This window comes from Mus caroli, chromosome 3 (genome assembly GCF_900094665.2).
Source record: "Mus caroli chromosome 3, CAROLI_EIJ_v1.1, whole genome shotgun sequence".
NCBI classification, from domain to species: domain Eukaryota; kingdom Metazoa; phylum Chordata; class Mammalia; order Rodentia; family Muridae; genus Mus; species Mus caroli.
In genome coordinates, this window is record NC_034572.1 from 49,514,766 (window position 1) to 49,539,390 (window position 24,625).

The 24,625-nt window shown below is 36.3% G+C and overlaps 1 protein-coding gene across 10 annotated transcripts in view; it reads right to left on the minus strand.

The window, feature by feature from the left end:
- Positions 1–24,625, minus strand: part of Nbea (neurobeachin) — a 543,806-nt gene that overhangs the window by 327,916 nt on the left and 191,265 nt on the right. For all 10 annotated transcript variants that reach the window (XM_029475176.1, XM_029475174.1, XM_029475170.1 and 7 more), the window contains 5 exons: positions 23,886–24,016; positions 20,807–20,914; positions 18,457–18,625; positions 16,584–16,679; positions 3,705–4,143 (listed from right to left, as the gene is read on the minus strand). In XM_029475176.1, coding sequence (XP_029331036.1) covers positions 3,705–4,143; positions 16,584–16,679; positions 18,457–18,625; positions 20,807–20,914; positions 23,886–24,016 — 943 coding nt within the window. The remainder of the gene's footprint in view (positions 1–3,704; positions 4,144–16,583; positions 16,680–18,456; positions 18,626–20,806; positions 20,915–23,885; positions 24,017–24,625) is intronic.

Here is a 24,625-nt window from a genome sequence, read left to right on the forward strand (position 1 = left end):
GAATATTTGACTGGTAAAAGCTGGCAGGTTTATAAATAATTTTCAATATATTTATTTTTGTCTTTCAAATGATATAATCAACATAGATCCTGCAACAAACATAAAGAAGTAGGAACACACCACCAGCAAAATAACTGTATGTTTTAAAAACAACCTTAGTTCTGTGGCTAAAGAAGTAAGATCTACTTGTGTACATTTATTTATTACATACATGGTTTATATTTTTATTTTGAGCACTAAAGCCAATGTTAAAAATCTAATGAAGTGAAAATACACATACACTAAGCTTATACTTTGTTCCAACTAGAAAATTTTAAGTAAACAGTTTATTTGGTCTTACTTATTTTAGCCACAGATTTTATTTTAGGGGTATTCAGTTTTTAGACTAGAAAACAAGTTAGAGGCAAAATATTAAAAAGCAAGGAAAAATACATTATTAGTTTGCTTGGCTACATTGATTTGAACACGAAACACGTTTGTAAAACAAGAAAAGATGACATATATTATATAATATTGACTGTAATGACTTCTGTTAGTCAAGGAAGTCATAAAATTGCAAGTTTTCTAAAATAGACTAAATTTACAATTTTTAAAGAAGAATAACAATAAAAATATATCAACAATCACATTTTTTCATTTATTATCTATCTTCTCGAGCTAAATGTGTGTAATACAGAGTTTAGTTTTAGCTAATAGTGGGGTCAAAGCTCTGGCAGATTTGGAGAAAAGCTAACAGTGGTGCAGTTAGTGGCAGCTTGACTAGAACAATTAACAAGCCACAGTCTGCTAGTAAATCTACCAGAGATGCAGTGCTGCTGGAGAATTCTGTAACTTGCTATATCCATTTCCAGATGGCTGTTAGAAACAAAACCAACAGATATATTTTCATTCGATAATAAAAATTTTGTGCAGTCTCTACACACACTGAATTGAAGAGTGGTTTGGGAGATATACCTTTTGGTAATTCAGTGTAATCAAAAACAGGTTTTTAAATCTTCACTGATACTATGAAAAAGTAAAAAGAACCAGCACTTACTATACAAGTAGATAAAAATATCTATATAAAGAATACCATAAAAATTTTGAAGAAATATCAAATTCTAAAAATAAGTTTGTTTTATTATACCTAAGCATTTCTAAAATTTGAGGTTGCTATTTACATATTACAATTATAAACTTTAAAACATCAAAATTCTCCATGGCTCTACTGTAAATAGGAAGAGACAATAGTGTACTCGAGTGAAGAGTACTCCAGTCTCTACAGTTCCTTATGCACGTCATTTTCAAACTTACAGTCTAAGCCTAAGAACACATTGCTCCAATGACTGCAACAGACCAATAAGTAGTTGGATAACAAAAGGAATATCACAAGTAATTTCCAGTACAGTTACACAGTGCTAGTTAAAGAACTGAGAAACTGAGTTTACAGTTACTTCAACGAAAAGTAAAACCAAATACTTTATGTACAGAGGACGCCTTCTGTTTGTCACTGGGAGCTTTTTGGACTTTCATTCTAAAGGCTGTCTGTCATCTTGGATCCCATTTTTCAAGGAATGCAATCTATTGTTAAAAGATATGTCACAACTTGGATTTCAGACTTTAGTGTTTCAGAAATATGTTTATATATCTCATAATGCAATTATAGCTAGCTACCTTAGGACAGATAAGGTAAATGTCAGCAATGTACAAGGAATAGAATGGAAAATGAAGCAGTCCACGAGTTCTTGTGGGGATGATGTCTCTGCAAAGCTGCTCAAGGCTTCAGAGTTTGAAGTTACATTTTTGATGTTGTCACTCTCAATCTATTGAATGGCTGACAGACAATCAAACCCGTCTGGCTGGCTGGCAGCTCATTTTGCTGGCAGGTGGCAAACAATTAGACACACCAATTTGTGCCTCCTGATGACATTAAAGCATGAAACTAAGTTGTATGCAGGGCCTAGTGATTTGTGTGAAAGCATTTCAAAAATAATACTCCTCGCCGTGGCAACTCATTTCAGACTGCCACCTCCCATTACGGCTTTGAGTAGTGAAGACGACAGACTTGAGTTACGTGCAGCGCAAGGCCGCTTCTGTTCAATCCGTCATCAGTGCCCCTGAGACCTCAATCCCCTCCTTTCATCAATATCACCTCATCATTTACATTTGCTAGGACTTGAGCTACTGCATATATTAACTACATGGAGACTCTTCCTCAGAAGAATAAAAACATGAAAAGCATGCTTTGTGCTCTTCCATTTCATCCTAACTTGTTAACAATTTCGAGTAATGATTTCACTCCTATTGCATTTTGCACAAGTGCAACCAGGAACACAGGAAAAGTCCCAGTGTTCCAAAATAACATTCTGAAAAGTATAAATGCTATGTAACTAAGAGTAGTGACCATTAAGGTGGCAGCTGTAAGTTTTAATAAAGAAATACAAATCCAAATCAACACAAAAATATGTTCCTTAATTATCCTGAATCCTCTCTCCTATAAATCTCAATAATTACCTGGGTTTATTCATTTGTGTTTTCACAAAAAGTAAAGATATAATTTAAAATTAAATCAGACAGCTTCAATTAGCTTATTAATTTGTGTTATTTAATATATAGACTGATAGTCTTATGTGCACATAGAAAAAGGCATAGATTGGCACAAAGTGATAGGCATAAACATACTCATATCCTATAAACATAAATTGGACATGTGAAATAGAGATGTAATGTGAAATCCAGAAGGAACAAACACCATTTGAATAAACATGAGAAAACAGAGTTAACAACTATTTAATCAACACTTTTCAGAACAGAAAGGCAATTTCTACACTTCATAATATTATAATTTGCCACTACTTAGAAACTTTTAATAATCATTTTTATGACTATTTGTGAAAGTGACATTACTTAACTATTTAGTAATGCCTTAATAATGCTTATTTAAACTATATAGCAAAACCAATAAGCAAGTACTCTTGTTGGTAATCAGTGAATACCTGCAGTATTTTTCTGAGGCTGCATTTGGTTTAAATTGTAAGATATATTAAATGCAATGATTCATTGTGTCTATATCACTTTATTTTGAATCTCTGAGCTACTTTAATTGCATATATAATGAGTTAAAAAGGAATCAGTTGCTTCCAAATTTTTTGAATGATTTTATATTTAAATGTAGATATATGGGACAGGTTCTAAGTTATGTTTGAAATGCCTTTCAAGAATATTTATTTTCAACTATCTAAATCTTTTATACTGATGAAGGAATTGCAATCTTTTTTTAACAACCAAAAATACAAACCTCTTTTTTTATTTTTCAATAAAGATTAACTCAGAATTAAAATTAACTGTGGCTACTTAAAGGAAGTTACTTAATCTATAATAACAATTATAATATTTTCTAACAGTATAATAGAATTTGAGAATCAGAGTTGATTTGGGAGAGTTATCATTTCCATTTCATATGGAGAAAAGTAAAGCAAAGAGGAAAATAGACTCCTCAATGTGTGATCATTCTTGAGGAGTAGGTTCTAACTCTACGCTATGCTCACCAGTTCCAGTGTGATATGCCTCATGCCAGACTCAATCCTGCAGACCAGCACTTAGACAGTCTTTGAAGTAAGAATCAACATTGATAAATGAGATGTTCTTGAGACCCTCCTACCGTTTTGCAAGTTCACAGAGCTTACGATGCATAGGACCCTGAGGATTAGAAGGTCAGTACATACCTGTCAAAGGAATGGAACTGCATAGGAAGAACAGCGTGTGCTTCTCTCTTCAGTGCCGGATCTGGGTATGGAATAGGCTCCGGGCCACATTCAGCAATCTCAACTGGGGCAGCCACAAGACTTTTTAGTATCTCCTTGACATTAATACCTTTGGTTTGACTAATGCTAGATATGGATGGTGCAGGCTTCAGCATTTCACTGGGATGTTCAGTTAAGCTCTCCTGTGATTTCTTTACTTCTGATGACAAAGTGGATAAAAGTTCACTCATTGCATCAGGACCTGCAGCAGTCTCCAGCTCTGCCCCATCTAGGATGCTAGCCACTTGCTCCTCTCCCATTCCAGTATCTGTGTGAGGAACTGAACTTTCTAGCTGAATATCTTCACCAGGGGTTGGTGTTTCCTTCTCCTTTACAGTGTCTGGAAATGTAGCAGGTGTTTCTGTAATGAAAGACATTGGTCTAATTAAAGGGTTTCATGTGCACGTAAGAAGCAAATGAAACTTTCATGGTTATCACTGAACATGCACAGCACAACTTGGCTCAAATACAACATCCATATGCACCTGCCGGTTTGTTCTGGACACATAAAAACAATCCCATTTCTTTAAAAAAAATTGTCTGATGTTATCTACATTATGTCTTTAAGAGCATAACTCAACCCATTCCTAAAGCAATCAAAACACGCCTCATCACCTCCGCCCACTATCTATTCACTGTTAGTTCTCAAGCAACATACAAGAAAAACAATCCTGTTATTTCCTTAAAATATATTATTGTCCTTAAAAAAAGAAATTTTAAATACCTTTGGTGTTTTAATAAAGAAATGTCCAAAATACTTAAATTACCTCAAGACACATTTCTCAAATCACATATAAAATTGTGAATTTGTAAATGTAGACTTTGTCAAGTGTTTACTTCAAAAAGATATACTTATTAATTATACCACAGTGTGCCATGAGAAATTAGCAATTTTTTATCTTTATTTTTAATTATTTTAGAAATTTTTGGTAATTTTTAATGGATGAATATCAATCTCTACTTTTAAGAACATAATCAGAAACATATATTTATTTTTATACAGGAATTGGGCATATGCTTCTAATCAAAATGAGTGAAAAGAAAAAGATCTTTAAACTGTTACCTCTGGGCCCATAATGGTACAGAGACCGGCAGGAAGATCAATGGAATAGAACTGAAGACCCAGAAATGAACCCATACACCTACAGTCACTTGATACTTGACAAAGAATCTAAAACCATCCAGTGGAAAAACAGACAGCATTTTCAACAAATGGTGCTGGTTCAACTGGAGGTTAGTATGTAGAAGAATGCAAATCAATCCATTCCTATCTCCTTGTAGAAAGCTCAAGTCCAGTGGATCAAGGAACTCCACATAAAACCAGATACACTGAAACTAAAAGAGGAGAAAGTGGGGAAGGGCCTCAAACACATGGGCACAGGGGAAAAATTTCCTGAGCAGAACACTAATGGCATATGCTCTAAGGTCAAAAATAGACAAATGGGACCTCATAAAATTTCAAAGCTTCTGTAAGGCAAAGGACACTGTCAATAGGACAAAATGGCAACCAACAGATTGGAAAAAGATCTTTACCAATCCTACATCTGATAGAGGGTTAATATTCAATATTTACAAAGAACTCAAGAAATTAGACTCCAGACAATCAAATAACCCTATTAAAAATGGGGTGCAGCGCTAAACAAAGAACTTTCAACTGAGGAATATTGAATGGCTGAGAAGCGCCTAAAGAAATATTCAATATCCTTAGTCATCAGAGAACTGCAAACCATATGATGATTCAATGTACAAAAGTGCTTGACAACAAGTCTGATAACCTGAATTTGATCCCTGGAACTCATATAAGAGAATGAGGTAACCAACTGTCCTCTTACCTGTACACCTACAATGTGTCAATCATAAGAGTGTACATATAGGTGAAGAAATAGAAAACACACAGGGTGAGTGGGATATAAGTAAATAGTTTTCTAAAGGTCCAATTCCAATTGAACAAAAGTTAAAATAAAGTCCTTTTTGGAATTAAAATTTATCAAATTCTAAATAGAACTGGAAAATGTACTTGACCTTAGTTACACACACACACATACACACAATCTTTAACTTAAAATCTTTTCCTTTTTTTTTTTTTTTTTCTTTTTTGGTAGTCCTGGCTGTATATCAGGCTAGCCTTGAACTCAGAGATACACTTGCCTCTGCCTCCTAAGTGCTGGGATTAAATGTTTGTACCATCACATCCTGGAATAACTTAAAATCATTTTGAAGATGAAAAATAAGGTGTTAAAAGGATATACATGGATTATTTACAGTATAGGTATTTGTTGAAATTGTTGATGCTTGTTTCTGTTTCTTTAAAAGGTTATGTTGGTAAGAAATTAAACAGAGAACTGCAGTCCAGATATGAGCACCTGGCTTAGGAGACCTCCCTTAAAACCAGCTAATGAAAATCACAGAGGAATGCTACTTCAGTGATATTGTCATGCACACAAATCAAGTCTGTTGCAAGTTTGTCCACACATGAGGGTAACAATCATGTAAGGTTTCCAGTGATAGGCTCAGCTCTTGGGTTTGTAGTTAAATAGTTGCTGATCTCGTGAATGCAGAAGATTACCGTAGCATAAACATGTGATCCTATTAATTTTTCCAGATTAATTTCAGAATTATTTTGCCATACTCCACGAGACAAAGGAACTATTATCTCCTTTTACTTTGATTGGATTTAAACTGAAGGTTATGTTTCAAATCAGAAAAACTTAACATCTTTTTATTCAAACTTTGAACGGTACAATATTCATTTAAATAGGCAAAATATACATATATAACAATGTAATATTACAGTATAATCATTACTATATTTATTAAATAGATTTAGTTTTGCTTGTTTATTTGCCAAGTTTTCTCAAGAATCAAAAAAAAATTAATCTGAAAACTAGGGAAAGAATATTCATTCAAACACAGAATAATCGAAACTAAAATATATTCTTATACTGTCCAAAGATTAAAAATGAAAAGAATTATATTAGGTTTGAGAATGCAATCTCAACAGCACCACAAGAAACACCAGGGAAAAATCAGTTCAAATCATAGCTAAAGCTTTAACAAAAATACAACCCTATAAGAAAAGGGTAAGACTCAAATTGAAAATCATAGCATTAGAAATAAGGAAGATATAAACCAAGATATTATTTTTGGAATATAGATTATAAGAAGAATAAAGCATAATAAGCCTCTGATCAAACAATGTGAATAGAGAGTGGTTCATAAGATACAAACTCATTTTGATCATTTGTGTCTACAGAATTTCTTAATACTTATGTCTAGAAACCATGAAAATAGCCATAAATTTTGGTGATATTAACACCAACTTGATAGTAGATTTTGGGAGCTGATATGTAACTTCAGGATACAGAGTTAGGAGAGAAGGAGGCTAAGGCCATTCAACTGCAGCAAAATACCAAGAGAACATTGAAAAGCTGTTATGACATTTTCATACAAACAGCAGGCAATAAGTGAATGTCCAAAACCAACCACCACAGCACTACAATGCCAGTGACAGTTACTGACATCTCAAAGTTTAACCATCATAAAAGGGTGTGGAGTATCCTCCAGTACTTGACCTGAATGTACAGACTTAACAGATGTGGTTCAGAGTTTTGACCTTACACTATATGATATTCAACCATTTTATGGTACGCTTTGCATTTAGGCTACACATATATTTTAAACTTATAATTTATATTAGATCAACAGATAAGTACTTCTCCAGTAAAAATACCCACAAATCAACACCTTCAATTTGTGGTTCCTAAATTACCACCCCCAAAGAGTTTTCAAGATTTATTTATTTACTAATTAATTTATTCATGCTTGTGTGAGTATAAAATTTTGATTTGGAACTATTAGAAAAGGGATATGTTTTAGTTAAGTTTAATACTACTGTGGTGAAACAATATGTCCAAAAGCAACTCAGAGGAAAAAGGGTTTATTTGATGTGTACCTGTATATGCTAAGGTGGTCAGAAAGGAAGTCAGATTGCACAGCTGGGGTTACAGACCTTTCGGGAAGGTCTTCCTTGTGGGTGCTGGAGTTTGAATCTGTTCCTCACAAACTGCAGAAAGTACACTTATACTTGCTGAGCTGTCCATCACTCCGCTTCCGCAGCTACATGTTGTTTACACTAACTATTGCTCCCTCATCTGGTCTGCTAACTGACATTCAATAAGCATTAGAAATCTACAACTCGGGCTGGTGAGATGGCTCTGTGGGTAAGAGCACCCGACTGCTCTTCTGAAGGTCTAGAGTTCAAATCCCAGCAACCACAAGATGGCTCACAACCATCCATAACGAGATCTGACTCCCTCCTCTGGAGTGTCTGAAGACAGCTACAGTGTACTTACATAGAATAAATAAATAAATCTTTAAAAAAAAAAAAGAAAGAAAGAAAGAAATCTACAACTCCTAAGATATTTAGAGCTCAATATAAGTGCTGACTTCCAAGTTAAGGTGAAATTTTATGAATTTTCAATTAAAACCCCATCAACCTTTAATACTAAAATATTTTTAAAAGCTCATAAAATATTTACACGTCAATAAAAAGTTCTAACTTTATTTGCTGAATCTAAATGATTTTAAAAACTGGAATAGTGATTTTGAACTTTTAATAAAAATTCTACACAAGTATTTTAAAACACACCTGATTGTATTACATAGAAGAAAAAAAATGCTCTATGGAAGGAGTAATGATTAATTGGAGTAATGATTAATTGAAACAACAAGACAAGAAAACAAGGTTACTACCCCAAATCCTTAATTTCTCATTGTACTTTAACATCCCTTACAAAACATGTTTTGAATTCACCTAAAGTATACTCAATATATACATGTATATATATTCAACAAATGACATGAGATTTACAAGTTTACCTCATTCATCACAGCTGTCCCTCTAAATTACCATTTCAAAATGATCGCAATGTATCTGACATATTAAAGTACTAAACTTGCTATTTTCCAATTTCTCCTATTAGCGAGAGTTTCTAAACCCTCTACTTGCAATCTGAATGAAGTAAGACTACAAAGTAATTACCCAGAATTGTTTCCTATAGTGGCGACATCAAAAGAATCAACGTTGGGAATCCAATTTATTAATAAGCAATAGACCCATGAGAGACAAAATGAGAAAGAATCACGAATTAAGAAAATTTCTCAGTGCTGTGACCACACTGCCTAGGTATGGGTCACAATGATTTTATTCTACTTAGAGTACACTGGAGATTTTTATACACACCATTATTTCTTCCCAACCCCTTTTCACTGTTTTTTAACTGTCCCTTTCTTTCTCATTGCTCTCTTGTCTCTTGTTACACACTCATCAGTTCACTTCATATTATTTGAAGCCCGTAAGACTTCACTTGATCTGGACAGTCAGTAGTGGCCTAGCATCAACTGTGCTGACCCTTCCTGCTCTCACCTCAAACCTTCTGAACTCCTCCAGTGAGCTTCTAATCCCAGTTACTATAATTTCCACTCCAGAATTTCCGTATGTTCCTAAATAAACACTTTCATGTCTGATTCTCTCAATTGCCTAACACACTGTTGAGACATTCTCATACCTTCAATTTTTCAGAAGATATTCCTTTTAATTATTTGCACAAACCCATAATTGCCTATTTAAAACATATGAGTAATATCTGGGCTGGATTAGTAGAATTTTCTGTCAACTACTTTCTGCACTGTCTATACTGATAATATTTTTCTGTTATTTGTATATCTCAGCGTTTTTTAATTTCAAAAGAGACATTTTAAATAGCATGGAGATCTGGATAACCAAACCCCTTCCACAAAGTCTGATGTTACTTTGTTTACTGGCTTTTTGGAATTAATTTTGTAAAATGTATTTACAATCAGCAGTTTAAAAAGGTTCTGCTCAACTATATTAGTAGTAATTTACTGGCAGCAAACACTGCCAGTCTGGTTTAAGGTTTTGAAGCCTTAAATCACCTTACTCTTCTCTGTAGGCTCTGGTTGTGGGCTTGGATGGTCTGCTTGCACTCCTAAGTGAGCAATGCAATTAAGGCCATCAGAGAAGAGACTGGTGCTTCCTAGGTCCTGCTGAGCCAGGTATATAGACCTCATTCCTAAATATTCTTTTTAAGATGTTAGCTATGTAATTTTGTTGTTGGTGGTGATGATAATGTTGTTGTTGTTGCTGCCGCTTCTGCTGTTACAAATTGTAGCTTTCAGTAGTAACAATGCAAACTAATTATTACTAGTGATGTTTCCAACAAATGTAGTAACACAGAGCTGTTTCCTCCACCCAGACAATACACCAAGTCAAATCATATGAGTGGAGAAATTCAGGTTATTCTCAGCATCCCAGAATCATCAATGTTCTCTCTAAGAACTACAAACCTTACCTTTTTGCAGAGGCTACTCACAGCTGCTTTTCACAACCTCCATCAATCATAATGGCTGCCTGACCCCTACTTTCCAAGGCTACTACACAACTGGGGAAAGCAGACAGCAGAAGTGTAAGGCAAATCATTATTCAGTCTGCTCTCTTGTAAGAACTCCCTACATTCTCTCTTTGGGTTGCTTTCCATCGATTATTAGTTTTCAGGACACTTGGGGAGTTGATTTTAGCCATTACTTTTAGCCATTACTGTCAGTGCTCAAACAGCCTCTTCTGGAAAAGCAGTGTTTCACAGAGTCAAGGTTCACCTCCAAGTTACCTTTAAAACTTTTAATGTAGTTTCAATTTCTACATCTTAACTCAATTATCAAAGAGTACTTATTACAAATTTCCTTTTCCCTTTTTTTGTCTTCCCTTGAATCTTGTTCTTTAAACATTTTTTACTGTTTAGGAAGCAACCATATTGTATCAATTATGTAAAGAGTGCAGCCTTGGAAATTAGGACTGTCTTCTACTTTCACTCCAGACTTATATATCACTTCCTACCGCTGGGAAGAAGAATGAGTCATTTCCATTTCTTTAGCCTGTTCCTTTATCTACAACACAGACACAGAATCACACATATAGTATAGAGGCTTTTAACCTAACTATACCTAACAATGTACATATAAGAGTATACAGCAAAGCACAGGAGCACTACTACAGCATGTTGTGCTTGCTGCTGCCATCATCACCATCAGACACTATATCTATATCTATCTATAATCTCATCCTGTCTTCCCTACCTTAGGCCCTTTGTCCTGAGAACACATGTTCTCCCCTTCCCCTCTGCTCCCCACCCAGGGCATCTTTCCAGGCCTTAAACAAGAACTTGGAGGTATTTCTTTCTGTTGGAGGTGACTTGGAAGTCAAAATAGGAAAGTAATGGGAATTTAATCAAACTGACCAAATTACAATTCTGGCTTCACGACCAACTAGTTTCCCATGTTACCTCGTACAAATCAGCTACCCTCTAAAATCTGCAGAAAAGAAATCCATCAGGGATCCCTGGGATTGTCCTCACAACCGCTTGTCTTTTCTACTCCATCAAATGGTTCTTTAATCACCTCAGTGCTCCTCACCAAACAGCCAGAGGTCATCTCTGAAACATCACATTTCTTCAAAACCTATATTGAACCTGTTACCAAATTCCATCCATTTGACCTGCAATGTATCTCCCTAGGTTACTTCCCTCTTTATCTCTACAACCCCACCATGCTTCTCTTAGGCAATAACAGCTCAAGTTGAAGCAAGAGGCTTCCTAATAGTTTAACCACTTCCCCTGCATGTCCCTATAATAAATTCTCCACTGTACCTACAATTGCTTTTTAAAATTACCCTATGTAGCAGCATACCTACTTCTACAGCATCAAAAACCTAATTCCCATGACTTGAAACTATTTGCCTTACATGGAAACATTAAACTTAAGAGCCCTGAAAAGGAAGATTGCCTTAGGTTACTCAAGTGAGGTAATTCCAATCTAATGAGTCCTGCGAACAGAAAATCTTTCCTATTTTTGTTCAGAAGAAAGTGAGACAATGAAAGAATGCTTTGACAATGCACCAATTACTGGTCGGTAGAGGGAGAGACTTTGAGTCAGGGAGTACAGATGCCTCTAAAAAATGAAAAGGGGAGGAAAAATCGACACTCCGGAAAATAAACAAGGAAACAAAAACACACTATTGCTGATGTACTGATGCTAGCCCAATTACTTGTATTATATAAAACTCATATTATACTTTTTAAAAATTTTTATTAGATATTTTCTTTATTTACATTTCAAATGCTATCCCAAAAGTTCCCTATACTCCCACCCCTGCACCCCTACCTACCCACTCCCACTTCTTGGCCCCCGAGTTCCCCTGTACTGGGACATATAAAGTTTGCAAGACCAAGGGGCCTCTCTTCCCAGTGATGGCCGACTAGGCCATCTTCTGCTACATATGCAGCTAGAAACACGAGCTCTGGGGGTACTGGTTAGTTCATATTGTTGTTCCACCTATAGGGTTGCAGACCTCTTCAGCTCCTTGGGTACTTTCTCTAGCGCCTCCATTGGGGGCCCTGTGTTCCATCCAATAGGTGACTGTGAGCATCCACTTCTGTATCTGCCAGGCACTGGTATAGCCTCATACGAGACAGCTATATCAGGGTCCCTTCAGCAAAATCTTGCTGGCATATGCAATAGTGTCTGGGTTTGGTGGCTGATTATGGGATGGATCATTTTATACTTTTAACGAAAAAGGGCTATAAGAGATACATACTGATTGATTTAAGTCTCTAAATCTGTGTTAACGTTTTGACAAAAGTAGAAACCAACAGTATGCCCCTTAGTTTAGAATCAGTTCCTTAATGTAGCTTTTCAAAGGTACTAAGGAACTGGGTCCTGCCTATCTACTGAAACAACTCAAACAGCTGCTTTCCAACTGATTATTATATTAAATCAACAGGTAATTCAAATTTTCTCAACATTAGGCTCTCTTCTCAGCCTACCTCTTGCTGTATAGCAAGATTCTATCTCAAAAGAAAGAAAATACACACAAAAAAGGGAAACCATCATAGTTTCCTTCTTAAGGCTGTATTATGTACCCTTTTATCAAGCAATGCTTCCACTTGACTAGCAAACATAATTATAATATATAGAATGTTCATTTATTAACAAACAGAATTATTTAGCCTATTTAGACTTTTAATGCATGTGTCTTTACTTATAAAACTATATTATTTCATTTGTTTCCTGTCTTAACTATTTACCCTGATAATAAATTAGAGGAAAACTAATATGACATATCTGTTACAATTACCTAAACTTATTTGCTTTGCTTATAATGGTAACATAGAGCTTTATCATAGGACAAGTTACCAGTAAGATTCTTGTTTTAAAGGCATATTAATTATATTTCTAGGCTAACAGCCGAAGGGGGGCGGTTCTGATGCTAAGGTCTTCTTCCCCAGTTGGTACTTGATTTGTCAGTAAAGAAAGCAGGCGATCAGTTGCTGGGCGAAAGGTACAGACAGGATTCCCAGGTCCCAGGAGAAAAAGGATTGATAAGGAAAAGAGTTTCTGCCATGATTTAGGGAGAGAAGAACACAGCAACCATGTGAGGTCTGGGAGTTTGGGGGAGGGGGGGAGCTGGGGCCTGTGGCCATTATTACAGGTGGGACACCAGGGATGTTTGACAGGGGCTAGGTGGGACTAGCCAAGGAAGTTTAGGGCGGGTGAAGAGATACATAATAAATTGGTAAGGGCACACTTTTCCAAGGCAGGAGATATCAGCACCCAGAAATTCTGCCAAGAAGGCAAGTTTTAAAGGAACAAACTGTGTGCTTATGTTTTGTCCGAGGATTCAAGGGAAGTCAGGTAGGGTCTGGTAGCTTAGCCCACTTCCTAGAGCAAATGTGAGTAGAGCAAAAGGGAAGCCAGGCAGGGGCTAGTAGCATGGCCAGTCCTGAAGCAAAAGGTGGGAGTGTAGAACTACAAGCAACAAACACCAATATTCAAAATAATACTAAAATTTTCAAATAATACTAATTTATTGAAGAACTATTTCCTGCATATGGTAACTACAGTTAATAGTGAGATGCTACTGTCATGAAAATTATGAAAAAAATTAAAATATCCATCCAATTCTAATGTTTCTCATAAAAGTATGACCCACATATCAAGTGAGTGGCATGTTAGTAAGTTTGAGGCAATCATCCTACTTCACATATAAATCTTAAAATATTACACTTCGCATCATCTAGTAAGAAATCAAATAAACTGGATGTTCATTACTACCCTCTGGAAGTACATATCCTAATAAAGCATACGAGGAAAGGAAGTAAACAAGAAGAGGATGGCAGTGGGCATGGATGGCTGCAATTACATCTGCAACTTCCCTTTATTACATCAGAGTCAAAGGCAATGGCTGAAACAGAAGAATTCAGTAAAAGACACACAAATATGGTTGTTAAAAAAGATTTATGAATTCATTGTTTTATTAGTGTGTGTTACTGAGCAAAATGTATGGTGCACCACATGCCATGTTGGTACTTGCAGAGCATGAAAAATGACCAGACTCATTAAACTGGGGTTACAGGCAGCTGTGAGCTCCTTATGTGGGTCCTGAGAACACAACTCAGGCCAGCTGACAGAACAGGCAGTGAGAGCTCTTCATTGCTGACCTTCCTCTCCAGCTCTACTAACCCAAATACTAGGAATATCAATATTTAAAGCTTATGACATAACATTTTTCCTTTTACTAATAATCTAATCCAAGTTACTCTAACAATGATACCACTCCTTAAAACATAATGTATTAGTATGATTTGTTTATATATAAGTGTCATAGAGGTATACTGGAATGACAACTCAGAGTTGGGGATGCATATATTAAACTTATATTCAAACTAGAAATATATTCTCAGGGAAAGAGATATAGCCATAAAATAGACATTTAACTTCTTTGATATACAATCTAAAAATAATTACAAATGATGTATATTGATGGTTGGTAATAAATGGATGACACTCATCTTCTAGAAGTTAAATGTCTATTTTATGGCTTTAATAGAATATTTTAATTTGTATCACAAAGCAAACTCCATACAATGTTTACGTTACTAATTTCACAAAGAAATTTTCATTTACCACTGTTCAAAAGTCTGTTACTTCCTGCTTAAGCCTCAAAATATGAAAGTTCATCGGGTATAATAAAAAATACTCTGCTAGCATTAGTTGCTCTAAGGCTGTCCTTGGACATCATAAGTTATGGAAGATATCAACTACTGTTTTTTTTTTAATTAGATATTTTCTTTATTTACATTTCAAATGTTATCCCTTTCCTGGATTCCCCTCCAAAAATGCCCTATCCCATCTTCCCTCCCCCTGCTCACCAACCCACCCACTCCCGCTTCCTTGTCATGGCATTCCCCTTCACTGGGGCACTGAGTCTTCTGAGAACCAAGGGCCTCTCCTCCCACTGATGTCCAACAAGGCCATCCTCTGCTACATATGCATCTGGAGCCACGGGTTCCTCCATGTGTAACTCTTTGGCTAGTGGTTTAGTCCCTAGGGGTTCTGGGGTTACTGGTTGGTTCATATTGTTGTTCCTCCTATGGGGCTGCAAACCCCTTTAGCTCCTTCGGTGCTTTCTCTAACTCCTCCATTGGGGACCCTGTGCTCAGTCCCATGGTTGGCTGAGAGCATCCACCTCTGTATAGGTCAGGCATTGTCAGAGATTCTCAAGAGACAGCATCTATCAGGCTCCTGTCAGCAAGGCATCCACAATAGTGTCTGGGTTTGGTGACTGTATGTGGGATGGATCCCCAGGTGGGGCCATCTCTGGATGGCCTTTCCTTCAGTCTCTTTTCCACACTTTGTCTCTGTATCTTCTTCCATGGGTATTTTCCCCCCTTCTAAGAAAGACCGAAGTCTCCAAACTTTGGTCTTCCTTAATCTTGAGCTTCATGTGGTCTGTGAATTTTATCTTGGTATCAGTGAGTGCATATCATGTGTGATCATTTGTGATTGGGTTAACTCACTCAGGATGATAGTCCCATCCATCTGTCTAAGAATTTCAGGAAGTCATTGTTTTTAATAGCTGAGTAGTGCTCCATTGTGTAAATGTACCACATTTTCTGTATCCATTCCTCTGTTGAGGGACATCTGGGTTGTTTCCAGCTCCTGGCTATTATAAATAAGGCTGCTATGAACATAGTGGAGCATGTGTCCTTCTTGGAGGATCTTCTGGGTATATGCCCAGGAGTGGTATAGCTGGGTCCTCCGATAGTCCTAAGTCCAATTTTCTGAGGAACGGCCAAGCTGATTTTCAGAGTGGTTGTACCAGCTTGCAGTCTCACCAGCAGTCCATGGTGGCTGTTGTAATGACTTTATTTGTACCATTTTTTGTTGCTTACAAATCTATTTCTGCTCAATGATTTTTTTTCTCCTTATGCTCATGCTTTCTAAGCATATTTAGGGAAGTATTACTGAATGCTTAACATTTAATTTTGTATTTTTTTATGAAAGACTTATTTTAAATTCCTTTTAATAGTATTTTGACTATGTTCTAACTAGATATCAAATAACCAATAGGTCAGTTTTTCCAGACTTATGTTCAATCTTTTTCCCTAGTTAATCTACAGTATGCTGCACTTTAGACTAATTTAATTGCACTACTGTAGCATGACTGTTAAGAGCTAGTGTATGCCAGCATAGTAAATAGTAATACAGTATCTTAGGTCCCCATAATTTGAAGATGTTAACCCAAGAAATGGAATGGAATGCAAGAACAAAACTATAACTGGTTCTCAGAAGCCACGTTGTAGAAATACAACACACCCTCTTTATAAGTGATTATCTATATTAAAATGAGTATGGAAACATGGGGCATTTTGATAACGTCAGTATTACCTTTATAAAATGAGTGGGCAAAACTCTGCTCAGGCATCAGCTTGGCAAGGAGTCCATGGTTCAAACTTGGATGAGGGATAGATGGAATGACCACAACTGTGGAGAGAATCATGGAGATAAAGTTGAGAAGGAAAGTGGCAGTGTGAATATAGTGCACACGAAAGACTCATGACATTTCTATGCTACTGCATCAGGCAAACAATACTAAAGAACACATAGCTACGGAGGAAAAGAGGTTTCAAAAGCAGAGTATTTGTAGCAACATACATACTTGAAGACACACAAGCAAACTAGAAAACTAGATCTAATAGATTCACTATAATAGTGCTCATCTCATACATATATGACACACACATGCTTTAAAAGGACATCAACATGGATGTCAATCTAATGCTTAAATATCAAGAGAAAATTAAAATACTAGTATTATAGTGAAATAGTATGATTGGCCATGAGAAAATCCTAGGGCTAACATATGATCTTTTATTTCACAATAGCAGTAAAAAGGAAATGAGGTGTGTTACATGTAACAAGATACAGTGGTTGGAGCACAAATCTCTATTGACTTTTAAACCATCCATTTAGAAAGCATATGTGTTTACTTAGTAAAGAATTTCACCTATAAATTAATCTAATAGAACAAGAGAGAGCCATTGAGTTACAGTGCAAACAACAGAAAATCATCTTGATACAAACACTTGGTAGGAAATGCAAATGATTAATTTCCCCAAAACATTTTCAAGCACATTAGGAAAGACCAATTGTCAGAATATAGACCAAAAATGGATTGTGTGAGAATTTTGAATAACTATAAGAACACTCCAAGAAAAAAAAAAAGTCTTGTGATGTCATTTCTTCAAAACACAAAATTGTTCTTGGAATGTGTTTCTGTTCTACTTCTAGTTACAGTGGATAGGAGAATGTTTACTTCTGATCACTCATTATTGCTTGCTGCTGCTAGTCAATTAAATGTTTAAACTATTCTTTAAATGTCTCTATGAAAAAGCATGTTTTTGACATGTGTAGCTTGTCCTTGTGATTGCACACAGCTTGAACTCATGAGAACTTTACTCACGTGACCTTTCCTTAACCCTTGGGAGGTAAAAAGTTGTCTGAAGCTATGGCTAAAGTAGCTATTGCATGAGACTTTACCGTCTCATTATCCGGCTCCATTCTCACAGGCCTCACTGTCCTGGGATCAGTGATGGTCAATCATGCAAAGTCTCCTGCAACATTAGTGTAGTGCAAATGAGGCCAATGAACCCAATGTGGGGTACTACTGTCTATTAGCTTACTTCTCCAAAATTCTTTCAGTGAAAACTACTTTGTATAGACCTTTTACAACTTGTACAAAATTTAAAATGTTTGTTTGCATGTTATATAATTTGTATAATATTTAGATATTAAATGCTTAATAGCAAAAAGGCAAGGAGGAGAAAGAGCAAAGAAGGGAAGAAGGTAATGTTTAACTTAGGCAGTAAAAGTTGGCTATTTTACCTTATTTTTATTTTCAACAACTCTACGAGGACATCCTATTTTTCATGCTCACAAAAGTTTCATGAGAAATTCGTTGAAAGTCCTAAGTTCCTTGCATATTAAGTAACAACATAGCCAAATAATTTGCATTCATAAACGGGAAACAGTAACCTCAAGGCTTCACTGACACATGAGAATAATTACAAGTATCTACAGACTTAACCCGCACATTGGTATGGAACTACAGTGGACTGAGTCAGTATCTTTAACAATTCTGTAAATGTCTGAAATGTCTATGAGTAAGCACAGTTCAAACATGTCTGCAACAAAAGTGTTAGCAGGAAAAAAGAATTGATGATGGTGAAATGCCAAATAATGAAAAGAAAATATTAAATACCTGTACTTGTTGGTGAATTTATTTCTTGTCTGATATTTCTACCTGGTTGGCTTCCAGTTCTTGCAGTCTCTCTCTGGGGTTCTAATATGTCCCGATACTTAGATACCATCAGAACAGAAATAAAGTAAACAACAGCCAGCGCTAAGAATTGTGCCTGCTTGCTATCATCCTGTGGAAAATGAAAAGGCAGTTTGAGACTCAGAATGTTTACAATATAAATTCACAATGTATAAGAAACTATTCTTGTTTTATTAGACATTAAACTTTGATTTAAAAGTTGCTGGAAGGAAGCATAAGGAGACAGCCAGGACTTAGAAGTACCTGCTGCTCTTACTGAGGGCCAGAGTTCGGGTCCTAGCACCTACTATAGGTGGTTCCCAGTAATCTCAAACCCATCCATCAATGATTGTGACACCCTCTTCTAACTTCCTTGGGCACCAAAACATACACATTTACACCATAAATCAAAATGAATTAAATCTTTGGATCCGGCCCAGTTGGTTTAGGGAGTAAAGTCTCCTGCATTTGATCCTAGGCACCAACACACATGGTAGAACAAGACTCCATAACATGTCATCTGACCTTTACCCATGCGCTGTGGCAAGTGAGCACGTGTAAAGGCATTCTACACACACACACACACACACACACACAAAGGTAATATGCATATGTAAATTTCATAAAACCTAATCTGAGGTCTGATATATTTCAGAAATTAAATGAAGTAAATGTGACTGCTGTTTTACAAAAAATTTGAAAATAAAGTACAGTTCTTACCATTAATTAATACAACTAACTAATATACTAAAATTATAAAACACTTCTAAGGCCCCAGCTTACACAATATGAGATATGCACTTGGGATCTACAAGCATACTGACAGAAAGGCAAAGCTCTCACTCTACACATCTGCCTGGGGCTCACCACTCACGCACACTGCTACAACTCTCCAAGTACATCTGTTGGGATTTCAGACATTGGTATTATAAAGAGCTTTTTTTTTTTCTAAAATATTAATGAACTATAAAAAAGCTTGTCCAATTTATCCTTATGTAACAATGATTACATAAAAGAGCCTGATTCCTTCACTTCTGCAATGCTAAGCATTATCATTTAAGTTTTTACTTCATTTAATATTGAAAGTATCTCCCTTTAATTTTCATCATCATTTACTGTACCTTTAATCATATTGCTGATTTATATTACATAACAAACTTAAGCAATAAATATAAAATATGTAATATAAATCAACAATATGATTAAAGGTACAATTCATAAAAAGGTCAATTGCCTTAATAAGCAGTCAGAGATTAAAGAGTTCCATTAAACCCTCCTTAAGTGATCTGTTTCTTTGAATGTTGTTAAGCCACCACTCTAATTCAGATTCCTGAAGATCCCATAATTCCTGAAAGTAGGGGCCAGTGGGACGGTTCACTGGGTAAAGGCTTCTACTGCCCAAGCCTGGATATCTGAGTCCAATCCCTGGAGTCCTCATAAAGGTGGAAAGTGAGAACAGGCTACAAGAAGCTGTTCTCTGACCTCTTCATGTACGCTGTGGTATGAACTACTCCGACATATGCATCATGAGTACACATATGCACAATAATAATTAAAATTTTTTAAATGAAAGAAATGTTTTCCCACACCCAAAGGTGGCATCCATTAAAACCTGATCAGGTAACTTTTTATGCCCAATAAGAAACACTGAGAATAAACAAATATTCATTATGTGGATATGTAGTAAAGAATGTAAAAGGCAGGACCAGTTAACCTAAGACAAAGTCAACTTAGTGTTTCAAGGCTCTATCCAATCTTGGAATACAAACTAAGTTTCAAAATGTTTTATCAGTGTGTGAGTAACAGTATGCGCGTGTGTGTCTGTGCTTACCTGAGAGTGTGCATGGGGAGGACAGAGGTTGACACTGAGTGTCTTCTTCACTCTGAATTGTTTAACTGAGACTGAGAAGTTTCCTCTACACCACTAGCTGTGGAATTATAGATGTGCAGCCCCATGCCCGACTTTCATGTAGGTGCCGGGGATCTGAACTCAGGTCTTTATGTTTATACAGCAGGCAGGCACTTAGTCCACGGAGCCTTTCCCCAGCCCTGTACACATACATATCATTTTTCAAAAGCAAACTATTAATAATCCTTTGGGAAAAAACTAAGCCTCAACCATTTTACCATCAATTATATCCTGGTATGCAATATATCCAGGTGACAGGACATTGGGAAATGATTGCAACAAACATTACAGCTTAACACAAATGACAGTGTCAGTGCTATTGCTGCTGCTGCTGTTTGACTTTTGTTTGCTTTTTTAAGGAAGTCAAGCAGATATGTAACTTACCACATCTCGAAAGACAACAGCACGAAGGCGATTGATATCAACATCCTGAAGAAGCCTATCGGGATCCTTGATGGGAGAAAGGTTACCTGGAACATTTTCTAAAGGAGTCTTGAAAACAAAAGAGAATTACTGAGCAACAGTATATTCTAGAAAATTATTTAGGAGCATCACAGGCTGAGCTTCCCAAACCATTCCCTGCCTCCTCAGAGGAGTAGGAATCACTGACATCAAAGCTAGCACGGGGCTTATTCCCTGTCCTTCTCTGCTTGTGATGCTTTCTCTTCTCTATGTTGATTTGCTATCAACATAGATGCCTCTGTGGTCTCATAAAGGCAGGTAAGGCTGTACAAGAAAAAAAAAATGATCTCGCCTTTCAGAAGAACTGAGTGCAAATCTCCCTTACCTGGATTAATGTTTGTTTCTAACATAACCACTTAATAAATATATTTAATTCCCTTAATTTATCCATCATATATATTTTTGAGAGTAAAATATTACTAGTTACCATTATTCAATTACACATGTAGTCACTTCATGCATGGTCCATTTTTAAAAGGCAAGCTCTAAAACTACCTGAGTGATAGCTCACTATAGTTGTCAGACATTAGAGAATATACCATTGAAATGATTTTCTATAGTTGGAAAAACAAAAATCTGAGGATTTTAGATAATATATTCATAACATATATTATCAACTGCACCAAGTTATTTTGGCTCACTCTAGCACTTTTATGGTTATTGAATATGCCAGCAGATTAATTCTGACAATGTATACATATGAAACGTAAATACAAGTTTTGTACATAACAGGCGTGTGCTTGTCTGATTCCTACTTCCTTACAGACAGCATTGTGGGGTTTCACTCCTAAAGGAGGTTGTGAAGCTCCTGTGGAACATGGTACAGGAGAAAGGTCAGTACTTGATGGCTGATACTTATATGTTCGCCTCACCCCAGGTACCACCATGTACTTTAATACATTTTTTTTTTTGCAAATGGTTTCTACTAAAATCACCTAGTTTACCCAGTCTATGTGAAACTTTAACTGCTCCAAAGTTCAACTAGATCATTTAAATAGCCTAATACTTTTAGCATAGGATAATTATGGAAAGTTGTGTATAATTTATATAATATATAAATCTATAGTGCACATGAAAAAACTTGACATAATTTAATATATGTACCAGTTTATATTTTACAAAGATTCCCCTAATCCCATTTGACCCTGTAAAGATTATGCAAAGACATGTTTAAATTTCTGCTCCAGAATGAAAATGATGCTCTGTGAAGATACACCACTCATGGAAGTGTGTCCAGATTCATACCAGAAAGCTATTAGGCTGGACCAAAAATCAACTATGGCTTACTGCCTAAAGTGCCACTTTTGAAATGCAGGAACAAAATATCCACCACTCACTTTTATTCTCTATACTGAATGTGCTTTGCTATCAAGTGAAATCTTTTCCAAATGCCTGAGTGTCACCACTTACCCGTTTCTCACTGCCAAACCTCTTACTAGAGACACACTCACTAACTCAGCAATACAAATTTCTGTCAGTGGGTATGCTTTCTGTATTCTACAAGAAGAAACACACTTGCTTTAGGGATTCTGAAAGACTTCCTGTCACCCACTGATGTTTCTCTGGTTTAAAAAAACAGGCATAGTTAAGAGCTAATGCTGTCCTAAGCAGTGGCTTAGTTACACATCTCCTAAGTAATAAAAGAGAAGCGGAAGGCACCTCACTCCAGGAGCCACTCTCCTTTAATACATTCCTTTTGCATTTTAATTAAACAACATCATTTAAGTTAAGAGTCTGATTCACTTTTAAATTCTGGATATCTGAGATGTGGGAGACAAAGAAATCTGTTTCAAGATCCTCTATGCTAACTGGCAGAGAGAATATAACTCAGAAACATTTCTTTACAACTTAAGAACTCCAAGTGCTCTGAAGGTCCAGAGATGTACAGTTTACATGAGAATCCTGTAGCAACTAGCCCTTTAATATGCCTACTATATGAGCCTGACCGCTGACACACCAATACTTAACTTCCCAAGCAATGCACATCGCTCTGGTGTCTATTCAGCAGTAAACTAGTATGTGGGTGATATTGTCTCAAGGCTGTTTCCCTGACAGCAGAGAAGCAAAGAGGCTGCAGTACTTGATAACCAACAGACTTGGTGCACCTTCAGTTGCTTAGCACAAACTACAGCAATGCAGAGGGAGGGAACGTAGAAAACTAAGTAAGTGTCTGTGTTAAGTCTTTGATGGTTGAGTACAAATTACCATGTCAATGCTGGACATTTAATTACGAGTGCAGTGAGGAACAGTCGTGCTGGCTTTACTGAAACCATCACAAGAACTGTCCATAGACTAGGGCATGGTAATGGTACTGAAAACCTTCATTTTGTGGAAGCAGTATCTAAGAGGACCCTACATGAATGTATGTAAGACAGATCAAATATAAGGAAAAGTACTTCAAGATAGGAAAATTATATAGAAGTTTAAGAAGTTAAAATCTATTTTCGAGGTAAATGGGGTCTACTGCATGTCTGAAAGGTCACAATCAAGAAAAAGTCTACACACACGGTACAGCTGCAGAAATTAAGTGCAGAGCAGTCATGTAAATCTTCAAAGTCATGAAGCTGCATGTAATATCGTGTCAGTTAAACACAAGAAGACAACTCATTTGTAATGAAAATTGCCAGCATATTCCAAACTATTATATAAAATTCATTCATTTGATGGGCAGCCAATAACTAGTCTTTTACTCAAAGTTCATCCATTTAAAAATGTGCTTTGTTTATAGGCTGACTTCTGAAAATAGATGTAACTGTTTACAGTAGAAACACCAGGAATACCTAGTTCTGTGTGCCAATGTAATTTTTAAAAACCCTATCAGAAGAAATAACTAGTATCTTCTTCATTTACATACGAGTGAAGAGGTGAGCTAACCTTTCAGATACAGCCAAGAAGCAGAGAAGCCAGAACTAGAGCCTCAGGCCTCTGTCATTCCATAGACCATAAAGCACTGCTCTCACTATAAGAAGGACTGCATAATTCAGAGAAAGCGGGTGATTACCTTGGATGCTGCTGTGGCAGTCACACTTTGGGGAGCTTCCTGAGGTTTACCGCTTCCATGGGAAGTTTTGCTTCCCCTGTCTCTCTGTCTCTGTCGGCATTCTAAACAGTTTCTCACAGCTACACAACAAACTAAGAAATCAGAAAGATATTAACATAAATTGTTGACATGGCCCTATAGGAAAATGTTTTAAGTCAATTTTCCTGTGTGTTTCCTTTTCTGTCATAGGATATTATTACAGTTTATTAGATAAATCTTATGTTATGAAATTCAACAATGAAGATACAACATATATAGAATATACATTAAATAAAATACTCATGTACTTTGAGTCAGAAGAGACAGATCATCAGGGACTTTCAAACTCCCAAAATAAGTCTTTCTAACTCTATAATCCTCCAATAGTCACCATTACACAAATCTCCTGTACCAATAAAAATTTTAGTATAGCATAAAATGTCTATGGAGAAGGAGATGGTTCAGTAGGTAAAAGAATTTGCTGTACAGGCATGGGGACCTAAAGTCACATCCCGTGTACCTATATTCATATCTGTAATATGATAGGACAGCCTACCTCCAGGGTTAGTGAGACTCCCAAATGAATAAATTCGAGAACGATAGGAAGGTTACTAGGTATCACCTTCTGACTTCCACATGTGCCTGCATTGGCAGGCATACCCACACATCTATACAAACATACATATGTACACATAAGCTATATCCTTTAAAAGGTTAATAAG